The 19,213-nt window shown below is 27.1% G+C and overlaps 1 protein-coding gene across 1 annotated transcript; it reads left to right on the top strand.

Annotated features, from left to right (window-relative positions):
* The first annotated feature begins 14,380 nt into the window (after positions 1-14,380).
* LOC136081518 (TNF receptor-associated factor 5-like) lies at positions 14,381-15,692 on the top strand. The gene is made up of 2 exons (XM_065798840.1): positions 14,381-14,497; positions 14,643-15,692. The coding sequence occupies exons 1-2, from the start codon at positions 14,381-14,383 to the stop codon at positions 15,690-15,692; spliced, it is 1,167 nt and encodes a 388-aa protein (XP_065654912.1).
* The last annotated feature ends 3,521 nt before the right edge of the window (positions 15,693-19,213 follow it).

Raw genomic sequence — 19,213 nt, 5'->3', positions numbered from 1 at the left:
AATCAAAAAAGGTACTCAAATATTCCATTGTTTTTAAAAATGAACGTTGTAATTCTTCTCGAATACGTATTGTTTTTTCAGTCTTGTTGACAAAAGAAAAATGATTCATTATGTCTTTGCGAAATTCGGGGACATTTTTTTCAATATACTCAAACATAGCCACATCTCTTTCTTTTTGTTTTTCTTTACGTCTTCTACTTCTGTTTTAAGCCATTCAATATTTTTTTGATTTGTCGTAAATAATTTGTACATGGCTTGCATATACAGTTGCAAAGTTCTTAATCTGTTTATAAAACCATCTTTTTCAGCATCTTTTCGTATTAATTTGTTCAATTCATCTACTGCTTCATTTAAAATGTTGTCGTGAAAATTTTTAACAACATCTTTAAAATTTTCACCATATTTAACAAAACATTTTACTATTTTATATTCAACAGCAATATCTGCATTAAGTTTATCCAACTTTCTGTATTTATGAGAGATATATTTTCCACATTTATAATCTCGAAAGAAATCCATATTTTTTATTAGTTTACCTAAAAAAAATACAAAGTTTTTAAAGTACAAAAAAAATTAAAAAAAAAATAGGTTACTCGATAAAAATATTTACAAGAGTAATCATAAAACAATTTTTAATTGTTTTTTTTAACATTATTTTTACTTCGTGCTTTGAAATATAATGAAAATTTTTCATGTCCACCTTTAATTTCATATAAGAAAACATGGCTTCACCTCTTCTTGCAAATTCTTCCTTTTCTTTTGTTACAATAAATTCGTCTTCTTCAATTGCAGCATTGCAAATGACGATCATGAAATTGACCAACTTTATTAAAAAATGACGTTTATTGAGATATTTTTTGATTTGCTCGTTATTTTTATTTATAATTTCGGTTATTTTTTCAAGTTTCCCCACTATTCCATTTTGATGATCATCATTGGTTAAAAATTCTTTAACGATAACAAAATGAAAGTAAAAAACAGGTGATAATTCTTCCAAAACTTCCACAATTTATGTTCAGAATGATGTAGTTTCTAATATTTGGTAATCCATACGATGCGATCATGAGACCATTTTTCATTATCCATGTTTTTCTTATTAGTTAATCTAAAAAAAATTATACAGTTAAATGATTAAATTGATATACTAAATTTTGATTACATTCAATATGATTATTAATAAAAGTTATTAATTCTTAAAAAGTGTTTTGAATAAATTTTACATTTGTTAAATAACTTTCTACACTATAATCCTCATCTATTATAACAATTGATGATAACATGTTTTTTACAAATTGACATTGTTGATAAATACTTTCAAAAACAATCAAATATAAATTTGATGAAATAGTTTGGTGATTAGTTCCAAATGTTCGATAAAATTTCATTTTCATTCCAATCATATTATCAAGTGCTTCACTAAATAAAATAGCTTGACAGTTTCCTACAAACGCTGATATGATTTCTAAACGAGTATGTTGTTCAGAATCTAATTTTTCAATGTCATACCAAGCGCTCCAAAGAACGTATTCTTTATCTTCTCTCATTTTTTAATTAGTTATCTAAAAAAATAAAAAAATTATACAGATAAATGTTTAAAATGATATTGTAAATCGTGATTACATTCAATATATTTATAACTAAAAGTTAACTATTCTGAAAAATTCTTGCAATAGTTTTTAAACTCGATATATAATTATAAATACAACTATTCTTTTCCATTTCGTTCATATCCTCAATCACAATATCTTCTATATTTTTCATAAGTAATTTTTTTCTATCACCACAATCAAGTTTAATTTTAGAAAAAATATCCAAATAGCAATCTAGTTTATTTAAAGACATGACTTTAATTGATTGCATAAAAGAACTTTTCATATCATTAATATCTTTCATTACATGAAAAAATGAATCCATATGACGGTTGCCAACAAAACCCATTATGTTTGATAAACGTCCATATTGTTCTTCATCATGTTGTAAAATAGTATCCCAAGCAAAGATTGTAGGCCAATCCATTTTTTTATTAGTTTTTCTAAAAAACATTTACAAAAAAAATTTAAAAAATTACTTAATTTTACATTTGATATACAAATTATTTTCAATTAAATAATCGTTAATGTCTACTGTTTTTATAAAATTACAATATCCATATCCAACATTTTCTTGATCTTTGACTGGACGTTGAATAGACACATTATTTTCAGTCGAAAAACTTTTTTTATTTGTTTACCGTGAGGACCACATATTTTAAAAGTAATAGTACGATTGATAAAAAGCCATTTTAATACTGCATCATAAGGTGTAGATCGCATCATTATATATAAACCAATTTCTTCTTCTTCATGTTTATCGCATTTCGTATGGGTAGTCAATTTCATTAAAAATTGATAATTATAATAAAAAGGAACGCTATAATAAGCCTTGCTTTCATCTTTTAACTGCTCTTTAAAATTTTCAAAAATCCATACTTTGCTGCCATGACCATTATTATGATGCATTTCTTCCAACATGGATAGTCGAAAATCTAAATTTTTTATTTTGTCAACACATAATCCATTGAATAAAAAATTCGGATTGTCAGTGAAAATAAATGAAGCCATAATTTTTACTAATCTAAAAAAAATAAAAAAAATTTACAAAATATATTAAAAAATATTTTACAAAAAAGTTATTTTCCAGTGGAACCAAAACCACCCTTTTTTTCTACGTCTTTAATCATTGTCATTTTTACTCCACGACAACAACACCCATCAAATTCTATTACATTTTTGTCAGCTTTAAACATTTTCACAAATCCCATTTGAGCAATAGCATCTCCACGTTTATTCACATAATTTTCTTCAGAATGATTCATCAATAAGACTTTAATTTCCTCTTTATAATCGGCGTCTATTATTCCCGGAGCATTCAACACTACCACACCATATTTGTAAGCTATACCTGATTTTGAATATACCTGTCCTGCTAAATTTGAATCCATTTCATTGATATACACTCCAGTACTTACTAAAACACGTTGATGTGGTTAAAGTATAACATCCTTTGAGCTTCTCAAATCAAAACAAGCACTCTCTTTTGTTTCATAAAAAGACCATTCATGAATATCTGTAATTTCGAGTGATTTAAACTCTTTATTTTCCATTTTATCTATCTCGCTGTCTTGTCCAGAAGGTGATTTGAACAAGTTTTTTTTCTCTCTTTTTATATAAAATAGTAGTCATAACAACATTATCTCTATCATTAAAACAGAATTAAAAGTATAAATTACAAAGTTTCAAGTACATCACACCAAATTGAACTTTAGACTCTTGATTAAGGAATAACATTTTTTTTAAAAACTTGTTTAGTACTTGCTTTTTTAATCTCTCTTTTCAAGTCAAACAGTATAAAAAGAGTTCATTTTCATTTAAAAGTTCATTCACAACACAACGAACATCAAAAAATGGCAGAGTTTGAAATTATTTACTGCAACGATAACACCTATGTTAAATTTGAAGATTTAGCAGCTGCTACTTTGTAGTTAATTGAATTTAAAGAAGAAAAAAATGTGAAAGATAAACAATATTCTACTGTCCCTTTCAAACCGTTGGCACAATTTAATTATTACAAAAAAGAATTGATTTACAAACCGAAAAATGAGGGCTGTGAAATCTTATTACCATGGAGATATAGAGAAATGTGTGATCTCAACAAAACAAATTATTTGTTTAGATCAGAGCTAAAATTAACAAAAGACGACAACACATTTAAATTGCCCAAAGGCGAAGTAACTAATAATGTGGTTTTTATATTTAATCATAACAAAATGACCAAAAAAGTATTGCAAACTTTAATGGTGAGTATGCAAGAAGCTCAAAAGAAAGCCTATATGACAGTGGCTTAGCCTAAAACTCGCATAAAAAAAACCATTGAGTTTAACAATTTTGATATACGATTAGCAAAAGAAGAAGACAAAATTCATGCTACAGAATACGCAAGACTGATGGCTATAGAACCGTCTTTTCACAATTCGTTAATTAAAAATGGTGTTTCTCGAAATTTGAATCAAAATTTGAAGAGAGCTTGTGTCGAGCTTGCTGAAATCAAAACAAAAAAAACTAAAGTCGAACCAGAAGTACCAGTAGTACCAGAAGAAGACGAAGAATAATTTTTTTTTGCAATTTTTAAGAAAATTTTTGTAATTTTCGAATTAAAAAACCTGTTTTAATATTAAAAAAACTTGTTTTTTTCTGATCTCTATTTCCTATATAAAGGGTGAAAAAAATAAATGCCATTTCATTTTTGAAAGAGAAAATGACTAGCAAACAACTCGACGAAAGTCTCATCAAAGCTGTTCAACTTTTTTATACAGATAATGAATTACATCCTATGTTGTTTGAATTTCACCATTTAAATAACACGTATGAAGAATGGCAAGACATTATCTTTACGTATTTAAAAAATTTTAACTTGGAATTGAACTTGGAAGAAGAAAAATACAAGGATTTGTATTATATCTTTATAGCTAAAGACTATGAAAATAAGCTTCATTTATTTGAAAAACCTTCACGTCGTTATATGAATTTTGCAGAACAATCACCATCGTGGAGAACGAGCATGCTAGAAGTATGTTGCATGATAAACGATGATTTTTTAAATGTAACCAAAACAACAGTAGAAAAACAATACGAATAATTAAAAAAACAACAAGAAGACTTTGTTAAAGTATATAAACTTTACTTCAAATCAAAAAACATGGAAAAAAAATGCACTTCATGGAAAAGCAAACTTAAACTGACTTTAAAGTATTATTTTTTGTTTCCTAATCTATCTAACAAATGGGAGTATGATAACTTGAAGAAAAATTGTAAACTATTAAATTACGTTTATCCAGCTTGCATGGACCAACCGCCTTGCTTTTCGTTTGACGATAAAGTTTTTCATCATGGCTATTACACCCTATACACACCAGTTCCTATTTATGAATATTTTATACAAAAAAAAGTACATCAGGAAGGAGATAAAGTGTACATTTATAAAGCCTTTGAACGTTGCAATTTTCACGAAAAAATTTTATAGAAATGTTTCCCACAGCTCAATGGTTTTTTTTCTTTAAAAGAAATTTTAACATTTTAAAGATTTTATACAGAAAAGAGGACGATGATTATAATTATGAAAACGACAAAATAGTATTGTTAAAAAGTATTGTTAAATAAGATCATTACACCAAATATTATGTGACTGCGGAAGATGGATTATAAACAAGACAATTTTTTTATTTTTTTTTTCCATATCAAAAAGTTGATATACAAGTTTATTAATACGAAATATATTGTCAAAGCATTCACAAGTCTCTTTTTTTAATATATAAACACATTTGATATTGTCTTTTATAAATTTAATAAAACTCGAGTATTCTTCAACATTTAATACTGTATAATCTTGCACGTCGATATTTCCTATAAATCCGTTTGCAAAATCTTCTAAATAGTGCGCAAACATAAATGTTTCATATTTAGAACAATGTTCGTGGGTATGTTTTTTCGTATAGTTATGTTGATAATGTTCTAAACACAAACTTTCAAAGTTAAAATAGCAAGGCAATTTACACAATTTGGGAAACAATAATTTGTTTAAATCAAATGTATCTATTTTTTGATCATTTATTGTAGACAGCACATCTTTTTCCATGTTTCCACCTTTATAAAATACGACATTATATTCGAACTTTGAAAATATAGTCTTTAAGTAATCCACAACGGAGCAGCAAAATATAATTTCACCAGTATACTTGAAAGACGGATAATACTCTAGTCCAAGAATATTTTTTAAGCAGTATGAAAATACTTTTTTATCCTTTTCATCCAAATTTTCAAACTTTTCACATGGTATAACTTGCATGTGAAAAAAATTTTAGCGACAAGTGATCTCAAACATAACTCTCTAATGCAGTTTCTGCCCCACTTGTGAATCTCTTTATTGGTAATAAATTCAAAATCTAACAACCACAACTAGAAAAAAATGCTTTTTTATTAAAAAAAGAAGCGTATTCTTTTAATAAAATGAATAAAAAAGTATGAAAAATCAAATTTTAAAATATTTTTTTACATTTTTTTAATTAAAAAATGATTCGCGTTGATAGCATCATTAAAAAAATTCACAACAATTGCGCGGTGTGCGCGCTCGATGAAGTATCTAAAAGATATAAACATTATGAACACAAGTCTGGAAATTCTTCACCTTCATCTGATCACGTAAAAGAAGAACATTTTACAGAAAAAAGTTCATTTAAATTTTTACAAAATGTACTCAAATTTAAAAGGATAACATTAAGTTCTTACAGTATTAAAAAATGTTTTAAAAACAGTGAATTTAATAATTTACTCAAAAATCCTCAACTTTGTTCTATTCATCTCAACTACTTTGATGATTTGAAAGAAACATATGGTGAACATTATGTAATAGAACTCTATAAAACCAAACTCACTCTTTTGCTGCTAGAAAGAAAAATCAAACCACCTATGGTTCTAACAGAAGGCGATCAAACTGACGGTTTTGTGGATACGTTTACTTCAAAAGTAATACCTACCGTCTCTTCTTTGATAGAAAAACTATATGGTGCTTTAAAAAAGAAATCAGTTAAAAGAAACATTGAAGGAATTATAAAGGAAGGAACCGGCGATAAAAAAACTTTATTTGTTAATAAATTACACGCTGTTGTAACACTATTTATTGCGAGTTTTTTTAATTTAGAAAAAGAAGAATAAAAAAAAAATGGCTACTGATGATTCTTTGTCTCGTTTTTTTAAAAATTCAGAATTTAAAAATTATTTTATAGGAATATATGCTTTTGACGAACTAAGTAAAAAAAAACTCATATTTATATTATTCAACAAATGAAAAAAATGGCTCCTTTATCATTTACAACAATGAAACTACAAAAGAAGCAGGTCAACATTGGAGAGTGTTGATGAAAATAGACAATGGTTTTTTTTGTTTGTTTTGATAGTTTAGGTGAAGAAAGTGTATTGCAACAAATTCCAAAACATTTAAGATTTAATAAATATTTGTTTGAAGCAGTAGAAGAAGTAAATAGCAATATACAAATCAACACGATTAACATTAACTACAAAGAAATTGAAATTAATTCTTATATACGACAATCCAATCATTTTCCTACAGAATGGACAGCAGAAAATCGTGAATTTTATTGGTTTACCAAATTTATTTTAAAATATAGTGAAATCACTGGCAATCAAAATGTATTTTTTTCATACAATAAATTTCCTTTTCAATGGAATGATAGTAGTTTATGTGGTGCATTTGCCGCTTATTTTGTAGCTCTAGTCTTTCGCAGCGAAAATGTATTATATACAGATCAAATATATTTACCTACGTTGTGCAGACTGTTAAACCATTATTTTTATGAAGTAACAACGCTTCATGCCTCTTCACTAGTTCAGATAAATTTTTATTCATTTTTTCAATTTATTAAACACGAACTCTTTCCACACCTTGATAACACTGCTAAACAACTGTTAGAAAAAGACATGCAGTTGCATTTTTATATGAAAAAACAGGAAAATCTGGAACGTGATCTATTGTCTATGAAAACAAAACAAATTCCTTTGCATTATGATATTTTTGAAAAACAAATATTGGCTCAAAATGCTCTTAAAAGATTTTTAAAAGATGCAGGATTCTTAAGAACAAATTATGAAGCTACGTGGGATAAGTTATCCTTATTGGATATTCAAGCCATTCCATCTGTGATGAACGAGGAAAATATTTGTTACATGATTCAAAATGAAATGGATAGAATTTATGCAAACAATTATACACGATTAAAGACTGCCAATCAATTTTTAGATGTACCTATTGATGATGTCATGACTAAAAAAGAAATAAAAAGGCAGATTGCTCTGAATTTAATATAAAAAGAATCATGAAGAGAACAGCACACACATTACTAGAAAAAATTGTCGAAGAAAAATGCGCTACGTGTAATGGTTATGGTCAACTCTATTTCCTCGTGTTAAGAGAAAAAAAAATGACACTTTATTAAAAAATTGCACGATTCACTTATTAAATAAAGAAGTATGGATATTTAACACCATTACTAAAAGAGCGGGCAAAATACATCTTCACAAGACGTGTTGCTTGTCTTTTAAGGGGTCGTCCATAAAGTACGTACGCTCATAGGGGGGAGGGGTCTTCAAAAAGCGTACGAAAGCGTATGGGAGGGGGGGGGGAGGGTTCAATTTAAAAGTACGTACTTCGATTTTCTAATTTATCTCAATTAACCAGCTAATCAATAGAAAAGTTACATTCTGACTAAAGATTCTAGTTTGCCAACATAAAAAGATGTATGGTATATGAAGTAGAGGGTATAGTTTTCCTCTATGCACACACATGTATGGACGCCCTCAGAATTTTTTGAGGTTCCAGATAGGACACTTTCACACATCGTGCAAACTCAAAACTTAAGTTTGTTTATACCTATGCCAAATGAGGAGGCCTTGCAAAATATCGGGATGGCGGAGGCCTGTGAACAAAAAGCCTTAAAACGCTTACCCTCCCGACCCCCAAAATGAGAGGGGTGTAAATTTTGCATGGTTATAACTTTTAGATTTGGAAAAAAATTTGGATGGCCTCCGCCATCCAAATTTTTTGCAAGGCCACCTCATTTGGCATATTAACAAACTTAAGTTTGCACGTTGTGTGAAAGTGTTCTATCATCAAAAATCAAAACATCAAAAAATCCTGAGGGGGCCCATGCACACATGCCCGCCCTTATATACTGGCCCTGAGTAACCTGAGGGCAGTGGTTGATGGGACGGAGTCACCCCAAAAAAAACGTGTTAATGGCGTCTCAAAGACCGCTAGGTTTTGCTAAAATAAAAAGCTTCTTAAAATAGCAAAAGGGCACAAAATTTTCTGTTGCTCCCTCCCACTGGGTTTTACCCTTTGTTTTCAATATTACTGATCTCACCTTAGACTCGTTTTTTACTTACTAAAGAGGGGTACCTGAAAAAAACGTCCACCTTAAGTATAGTTTATTTACATTTGATTCGTTAAAAAAACAAAAAAAGTTTTCCTAGATTTCACCGAGAATCGAACCTGGATCTCCGTCGACTGTTGCCGCCGCATAAACCTTTCGCCCAAATACACACTTACATTAGTAAACTTTAAATTTATTCAAATTATTATTTGCATTTATACTTAAAGACGTTTTTAAAATGCGTAAGCAAAAAGCTTTGGGGTAGTATAAAGTATCTAAGGTACCCTCCATCTTTTTTTTTTTTAATTAAACTTTTTAATTAAGAAAAAAAAAAAAGGAGGGATGGGGGGGGGATATTTGAGGGGGGGGAATTATTTGAGAAACGTACGTACTTTTAAGGGGGGTGGGGACATAAAAGTACGCATGGCAACAGGGGGGGAGGGGGTCAAATTTCAAAATTTTTGGCGTACGTACTTTATGGACGACCCCTAAAGGAAAAAAAACATTGACTATCAACGATACAAAAAGAAAAAAGAAGAAGAAAAACAAAACAATTTTTTATTTGTACATATATATTCATTAAATGAATTAATATAATATTACGATAACCTTTTTCTCATGTGCAACCCTACTCACCTGTATTAGGTTATTTTTTTATATTATTTTTTATAAAAAGTAATCAATTCTTTTTTATAAAAAACTTTTTTTTATTATACATAAAAACATGGAAAGACTTCATGAATTTCTTGTGCGTGTTCAAGAAAGACACGAAATCACAAGAAATAGAGAAGTAGGTCCATCACATTGGGACTACTCTCCTGGTAAGTTGAACTTGATCCTTTTTTTATTTATAAAAAAGTATAAATTATTTTTTTTAATATTCTCTCTCTCTTTTTTTTTAGACAGTCCAGATCCGGAAATTTTATGAATAAAGTCATTTATGAATATGATCATATTGTGCAATAAGACGAACAGTTGAAATAAAATAAGATTTGACTTTTTTTATAGTATTTTTTGTAAATATTTTATAATTTTTGTATATTTTTTTAGGGAAAATAAAATTTTTTTATAGTCTTTTTTTTGTTTTGTTTATTTTTTTATATACATTAATATTTTGATATACTATATTATATTACTATTTTTTAACTATTTTATATATAATAGAATAAAAAATGATAAAAATAATAATAAATACCATAGCAAAAGAACTTCACACACATTGGAAGCAATTGGCAATTTATTTAAATTTTAAAAAGAACGAAATTAAAAAAAATCGATGAAAATTATATCAAGAACTTTGATAAAATCAAAAAAATTTTAACTATTTATATTAAACATCACAAAAATAAAAAAAGAGCAATTAGTCATTTATATTATGTATTAACAAGATGGGAAATTGAAATCGACAAGCAAGAACTTTTATTTAATTTATTACAATGTAAATTAGTTATATTAAATAATTAATGCCTTCAGGAAGCATTAAGGTATTTGAAAACCACATTAAAAAAATAATTAAAAATAAATCGTCTATGAATAAAGCTGTATATTTTATTGGTGATATCAATCTCAATATATTAGATTATGAAAATAATATATATATTAAAAACTTTTTTAACACCATTTTTCAAAATAGCTATATTCCACTAATCAATAAACCAACGCGAATAACTAAGGAAAGTTCAACATCCCTAGATCAAATTATAACAAATGAATTTATAAATGAAAATATAAGAACAGGAATATTTACAACTGACGTGTCTGATTACTTTCCGATTTTTATCCTATCGCAAAAATGCATATATAATGCCCAAAATGAACGGGAGAAAATAATTAAAACAGGTTTAATAACCGACACTTCTATTAGTCATTTTTATAAGCTTCTATCCTGTGTTAACTGGGACACCTTAAAACTAAATCTAAACGCCAATAAAGCGTATGATATTTTTCTAACAGAGTTTCTTAATCTTTATAACAAGGCATTCCCAGAAGTTACTAAAGTAATCAAAACAAAAACACTTTTAAACCCTTGGATCACGAAGGGCATTCTCAAATCTTCAAAAAAAAACAACGCTTATATAACAAGTTTCTTAAAAAAAGAATTCTTAAAAATGAAACTACCTATAAAAACTATAAACGGCTATTTGAGTCAATTTTAAAACGCTCAAAGAAACGTTACTATTCTGAACAATTAATAAAGGACAAAAATGATTCTAAAAAAACTTGGCATATTATTAAGGAGGTAATTGGAAAAAAAAGCTTATACAGAAATTTACTTCCTCTAAATCTTAAATTTAATAACAAACAAATTGTAAATAAATCCTTAGTCGCTGAAACACTTAACCAGTTTTTTGTAAATATAGGTCCTACTTTATCATCTAATATAGCAACTACTCAATCACACTTTAGTTCGTACTTAACCTCAACCAACCTTAATGTTATGTCTAATTATAAACTTACAGAAAAAGAATTACTAGACGCAGTCTCTTTATTAAAACCCAATAAAAGTTTAGGATTTGATGATATAAGTAGTAATGTCATTATCAAATCAATAAAACAAATTACAATTCCATTACTACATATTTTTAATTTATCTCTTAAACAAGGCGTTTTTCCAGATAACCTAAAAATTGCAAAAGTCATTCCAGTGTTAAAATCAGGTGATCCTTCCGATGTTACGAATTATAGACCAATCTCAATTCTTTCTTGTTTTTCTAAAATATTAGAGCGGGTTATGTTTAATAGACTATATTCCTTTTTAAATGTTAATAATATTCTTTTTCCTAAACAGTTTGGATTTAAATCTGGTCATTCAACTGATCATGCAATCACTCACCTTGTTCATGATATATATAAAGGGTTTGATGAAGACTAGTATACCCTAGGTGTATTTATCGATTTAAGTAAAGCTTTTGACACTGTCAATCATCAAATCCTTCTATCCAAACTGAAAAGTTATGGTATAATAAATACTAATTTGTCCTGGTTTGATAGTTACTTGTCTAATAGAAAGCCGTTTATTTCATATGATAGCGGAAAAACGGAATATAAGTCAATCACCTTTGGTGTTCCTCAAGGATCAATTTTAGGACCACTTTTATTTCTCGTTTATATTAACGACTTATATAAATTTTCTAACATTTTAAACTTAATTTTGTTTGCAGATGATACAAACTTGTTTTACTCTAGTAAAGATATCAGTAAATTATTTCAAACAGTAAACAAAGAACTTGAAAAATTAACCCAATGGTTCAAATCAAACAAACTATCTTTGAACATCAATAAATCCAAATACACTTTGTTCCATCGTCTTCATAAAAAACAAGATATTCCATTAAAACTTCCTGATCTTTTTATTGATAACGCATTATTAAAAAGAGAGCAATCAATAAAATTTTTAGGTGTGGTTTTGGATGAAAATTTAACCTGGAGGGACCACATAGGTCTAATTGAAAATAAAATATCAAAAAATATAGGTGTTTTGTAAAAAGCCAAGCAGTTTTTAAATCTATCTTGTTTAAAAAACTTATATTTTTCTTTAATTCATTGCTACTTAAATTATGCAAACGATGCTTGGTGCAGCACAAACGCAACAAAAGTAAAAAAACTGTTTAGTAAACAAAAACAGGCTATAAGGATAATTGCAAACGTAGACCGTTTCTCTCACACTCAAACATTATTTAATAAACTTAATATTCTAAATGTATATAAACTAAACCTTTACCATATTCTTATCTTCATGTTTAAACTTGATAAAAAAATATCACCAATGTTATTTAATTCACTCATTGAAAAAATAAACCACATATACCCTACCAGATTTTCAAAATACAAATACATTCAATCCAAAACACATTATTCAGCAACCAAATTCTCAATTGCTAACCGAGGTCCTAAGCTGTGGAATACAATATTAAATAATGAGCTGAAATCTAATTATTCTTTAAACCAGTTTAAAACAAAACTTAAGCAATTACTGATGATACATGAAAATGAATTAAAGTTCTTCTAAAAAGCTTTTTAAACTAGCAAACAAAAACAAAAATTAACCTACTAATTACTCTTTAATATTATATTTAATATTGTAAACAATAGTCTGCTATTGTAAATGTATTTCTTATCTTATAAGTTTTGAATTTACAAACGATTTTTTTAAGTTTTATTATTTGAAATACTAATTACTAAAAATATTGTAAAATTTTATAATTTCAATTTTTATTAAAAAAAGTTATTGTAAATTCTTTTTGTAATATTAATACTTATATATCATCTTATTTTACTAATCAGTTCTTAAATATAAATACTCTTTGAATTACTAAATATTTTAAACGTTATATATTTTATTTTTTGCATTTTGTTAAAACATTTTATTTGATGAATATGCATTTTTTTAGGGGGGGCTTAATGATAAGATGAATTTTGTCTTCTTCAAGCCCCAGTCATGTAAATATTTGTTTTTATAAATTACGAGTGTAAATTATTTTCAATCGGCAAATACAATACTAAAAAAAAAAAAAAAAAAAAATGTATTTTATGTAATATTTTTAAGCAAAAAATAATGAATTTTATGCAATTAAAACTAAAAATAGCTGATTGTTTACAATGGCAATGGGAATGTTTGGCAGAATATCTTGGTTTTAAAAAAATAGAAATCGTATGTATTCAACAAGACTATCGAGACACAAACGATAGAATTCATAGATTGTTAAATTTAATTTATCAAAAACAGGGAACAGAAATGAAAGCAGCACGTATTTTATACGATTCATTATGGACTTGGTTAACGGACCTTTCAAGTGACAATCAAGAACTTTTAAATAATATAAATGAATGCATGTCAATATTACAAAACTTTATATTACAATAATTTTTTTTGTAACTTTTTTTATTTTTTTTAGCAAACTTTTTAGCAAATATTAAAAAAATGAAACAATATATTAAAAAATGTGGATGGTAAGCCTATTTTACTTTTTTTATATTTTTTTATTTTTTATACATTTTTTATACATTTTTTTTCTATTAGTTATGGAGAAAATATTAATAAAGACACTATATGCTACCACGAGTTGTTATTAACAAAAGAAGAAGAACAAGATTTGGAAGAACTTATGGAAATGGAAGAGTTAACAGAGGAAGATTATGAAAAATATTTAGAACAATTAGTTCAAGAAATGGAAGAAGAAGAATCAGATTATATTGAAGAACTAAAATCACAAATGTTAAAAGAAGAAGTGGAAAAAGAAGTGGAAGAAATAGAAAAAGAAATTCATGAGATCTTCAATGAAATGGATTGGGAACAATATATTTTAGACGTTATTAATAAAATGGACAATTTACCCGAACTTTATTTGTAGTTTTTTAATTTGTAAATATATCTTTTTTCTTTTTTTAGCAAACATAATAATGACAACTAATAATAATGAAAATTATGAAGACATGTTTCCTGGTTTTGGAGATGTATTTGAAGAGGTTGAAAACATAACTTTTAACGATATATTCAAACAAAAACAAGAACAAGAAGTTATTGAAACAAACATTATTTATATTTTAATTCTTAAATATGTTTTATTGAGTGATTTTATATATTTATTAATTCTTTTATTGTAAAAAAAGACATGTATATTTTTTTATAGTTTTTTATATAAATAAATGTTTTTTTTTTCAGCAACTAATAAAAAAAATGGCAGACAACATATATCCTTGCTGTTTTTGTGACAAAGAATTTAGTGCAGAAGAACTTTTAAATCATCAAACAGATTGTTCTACAGAACAATACTCCCACGAATGTTTTACATGTAAGAAAAAGGTACAAGATTTGTTAAACCATGAATGTGATTATGAATTTCTAGATATACAAAAAATATGTTTTTTTTGTAATACCAAAGTCGATGATCAAGATTATTATGAACACTCTGTCATCTGCTTTCGATATTATAAAGAACAACAAAATCGTAATTTGAACCAAATCATTCAAGAAGAAAAGAAAAATTTAAATTATTTGAATCTTTCTATTAATCAAATCATGAATAGAATGAAGAGTCTTCAAGAAATTTCAACTAAACAAATAGTTGACTCTAAAGAAAAAGTCCAAGAAATTAAAAATCTAAAAGAAGAAAATGACAAACTTCATCAAACCCTAGCAGAAATAAACAAAGAAATGGCAGAATTAAAAAGTCTCTTTTATGAAAACATGTTGGTTTTAGCAAATCAAAAAGATACAGAACAACTCAAACAAGAAATAACAAAACTTTATCAAATCCTAGAAGAAAATAGCACAGAATTCTTAACTTTAAAAAAATCCATTCAACAACCTAAAGAAGTAAAGGTAATACAACACATCTTTAACGACACGCAAATCATCAAACTTGATCAAATGAATCTCAGGCTATTATCAGATGAACCATTTTATACAGAACCAGTTTACACATCAGAAGGTTACCGTTATCGCATAAAAGTTTATACTCGAAGTACCGACATAAACAAACTAGCCATTTACTTTCAATTATTACGAGGTGACCTGGACGATGCTTTAAAATGGCCTTTTACCAAAAATGTCAATATAACCTTGAGAGATAAAGATCGATTTTTTATTCGTACTACTACCAACAATAATTATCTTCAACTTTTAGACGATAGTTCTTTTGATAAACCTACCACTGTATATAATGTAGCTGTTGGTTATAAGAATTTTATTTCACACGAAGAACTAAAATAATTTATTATTAACAATGATTTATTTATCACGATTACTATTCAATAATATACTTTATGTAAAAAAATGTATTTGTACTTTTGTTCTATCATTGTTATTTTTTATATATTTTTATGTACTTTATCTAACATTATTAACCGTTATTTTTTTAAATTAACTAATAAAAAAATGAACACAATTGAAATATTCAGAGAAATCAGTCTGAAAATAACCATTGCCAACGTGAAATTGATTAAATTTATGCTTAAAATACCTTTTAGAATCAAAGAAACTTTAAAAAATGGTTTGAACATTATAGCATACTTTAAAGATAACACTATACAAAGCGAACACGGTCATATTTACGAAACATTAGAAAGCAAGTTAGAATATTTACTTGTATTATGCAAAGCAATTCATCGTAATGATATTGTCACTAAATATAAAAACAAAATTCCTCGACTACCTACCTATGAAGAAAGCGTTTTTAAAAATTTACCACCTGTGTATTCACCACCGAACGCAGTATATCCAAGTGCGGTCATAGAAGCTAAACAAGAAATACTATTCTATTTTTATTATCCTGTACCTGAACCAGCTGAAGCATCAATATTATTATATATAGATAATTATCTTTTATTATTATAATTGTCTATTATAATTATCTATTATAATTATTATAATTATCTAATATAATTATCTATAATTATATCATTATAATAGATCAATATTATTATATTCACGAAAATAATTTTATACATTATAAAAATAACATTTTATATTTATAGACAAACTAACAAAATGAAATCCTATGGATACAGCAGCAGAAAACCTAATAAAAAATAAGAAAACAAATGAAAGGTATATTTTTTTCTGTTTTTTTCTTTTTTTTATCATTAAATTATTTATTTATTAATCTTATTTTTTTTTTACAGCCATGTACTCCTACTATTTTACATTACAAAACCATTCTTTGGTACATTCAAATTCCGTAAACCAACGCTACTTTTGCATAAAAAAATGTGGCGTATGCCAAAGTTGTCATCTTCAAAAAAACTAACTTTTGTATTTTTTTTTATTTAGAAATATATATATTTTATCCCATTTTTTGTGATTTTTTTATTCCTTATTTTTTTCTTTTTTTTTTTTATACCACTTTATACTAACATTCTCTTTTTTTAGTTATAAATAAAAAATGAATAATAAAAATGATGTTGAAAACTGGGAAGACGAACTTGATGCTCCAGCGTACGAATTTCAACCGCCAAATTTGAAATTAAAAAGACCACTACGCGGCCTTGACTTTGAAAAATGTCTAAAAGACGAATTGAACATAATAAACAATAAAAAAAAAAAAAATATCTATAAATGAATATATAAAAATAATTTTTTCTATACGTAAATTATAATCTTTTTTATTGTAATCTTTTATGTAAATAAAAGTTTTTTTTTAGCTAACTAATACAATGTCTGGAAATTCAAATGATGTCATAAAAATTATTATATTGCCAACTATATCATTCTTTCGTTACGTACGGAAAAAAACGTTACCCAAACATAACGTTTGAAAATTGGACGAAAGAACACTACCCTATTTTTAGGGAACAGAATCCATTTCATTTGTAACCTTTTTTTTTCTATAAAATTTTTTGTCACCTGATCTTTTATTTCTGCGCGCATGCGCATGCGCGTCATTCTTTTTTTTTGAAACCGGGAAACTTTTTTTTTAATCCGTTCATCACATTATTCGCTCGGTTCAATATTCTACTTCCTCGGACCCTTGCTTATCGTCGGTTCATCGTTTTTATTTCAATTTTTTTCCACTCAGACGGACGGTCTCCGAGGATACCACAAGAATTGTAACATTTAATATCATCAAACATTTAGGACCCATAGCAAAAGCTTAAGCAATGTAATAAGGAGGGGGTATTTCGTTTTGAAAATGATCAGTTTCTTTGGCGTAAGGAGTGGAATAAAAAGGTGAGTTTTTATAATTGGAATAATCCATCCAACGATCGCCAAATTTTGAAAAATAAATCCATTCCTCTACTTTTTCGCAAAATGTTGAAGAAAGCATATTGTTTTTATTTTTCTTTTGCGAAATGAAAAAACAACCAGAATCTGTATCTGTTACTACCAAATGTTTCTCTGCTCCATGATTTCTTAATACTTGTCCCGAATCCCAATTAAAACGTCCTACGTTGAGTGTTTCATGAGATAAAATTTGTGAAGCCGCAATACGTAAAGATTTATTAACGAATTGCATTTTTCGGTGGTTGTTAAAATGATAGCATTTTTATGATCTTTTGATTTTAAGAGTTCAAAGACGTCTTTTATTTCATAATGATTGTTTTCATCGTGAAATAAAATACTTTTGGTTTTGAAACCGCTAATCAAATTGAAAAGAATTTCTTTAAAATAATAGTCGTAATTAAAATCGAGAGTGTCGTGATAATCTAAACATACTTTTTTTTCAAAAAAGTTCAATTTATATCTTTCAGGTACAACGCCAATAAAAAGTGAATCTTTATATAATAAATTTTGAAAATGAATAGGAAATAACAACTTAATATTTTCATCCGTTTGACCTTCTCGAATTAAAACATGGCAAATGTTTTGAAAATTTTCAATGATATTTTGAAATGCTTTTTCTTCGTGATTGATAAAAGTAGTATTAAGTTTTTGAGCAATTTGTGGACTTAATGTCCCATAATGTCCGTTAATTTGTAATTTGCAAAAAGCATCGACTACTTTGTCACCCTTTTTAATGGCTTCTTTTCTTTTTTCCATATTTCTTTTTACCATTTTTTGAGCTAAAGGATAACGCCATAAAGGGAGTACTTTGTAAATTTTTTCAATTACACATCCACAACACGTAGTCAACCATATTAAAGTGTCTAAAAATTCACAAGTTTCATGCGAACTTAATTTCATGACCAATTTAATGGTTTTGTCTTTTTCTATACCATATGTTCCATTGTTTTTGAGATAACGTTTAGATACAATTTCAGTTGGAGAATAATCTTGTAATGATATAATTTCTTTTTCTACGATGGGTGAAAAACCTTCTACTTGATTTTGATACTATGTTTTCATGGTAATTTGACAATAGACTAAAGCACTAGCTGAGAATCTGTCTAAATTTACACGATGATATTTTCGAATCACATCGTCTAAGGTAATAAATTCAAAATCGAAAGAATATTTCATGTGAAAAGGTAAAGGTTTTAATTGAGCTCCTCCGTATTGACCATTTTCGTTAAATTAAACATCCTCTTAATAAACTGTTTAATTTGAGTTCTTTAATTTCAGGTTCAAAGAAATCTGTATCAATGGCGTATTTTTGTATACCGTTGGTTGACATGCTACCTCGAATACTCTTTTCAATCATTTTTTGATGTTCGTTGGTCGGAGGAAATTGAATAGGAATTAATCTGATTGCAGAGTTTAATTTGCTTGTATAACTAAAAATGCTAACATGATTAAGTATATGAAATTTTGTAAATTCAAATGTTCTTTCATCAAAGACAATCATAACAGAACCT

Source organism: Hydra vulgaris, chromosome 06 (genome assembly GCF_038396675.1).
Source record: "Hydra vulgaris chromosome 06, alternate assembly HydraT2T_AEP".
Lineage (NCBI taxonomy): Eukaryota > Metazoa > Cnidaria > Hydrozoa > Anthoathecata > Hydridae > Hydra > Hydra vulgaris.
The sequence above is the reverse complement of the archived record's forward strand: the minus strand, read 5'-3'. Positions and strand labels throughout refer to the sequence as shown.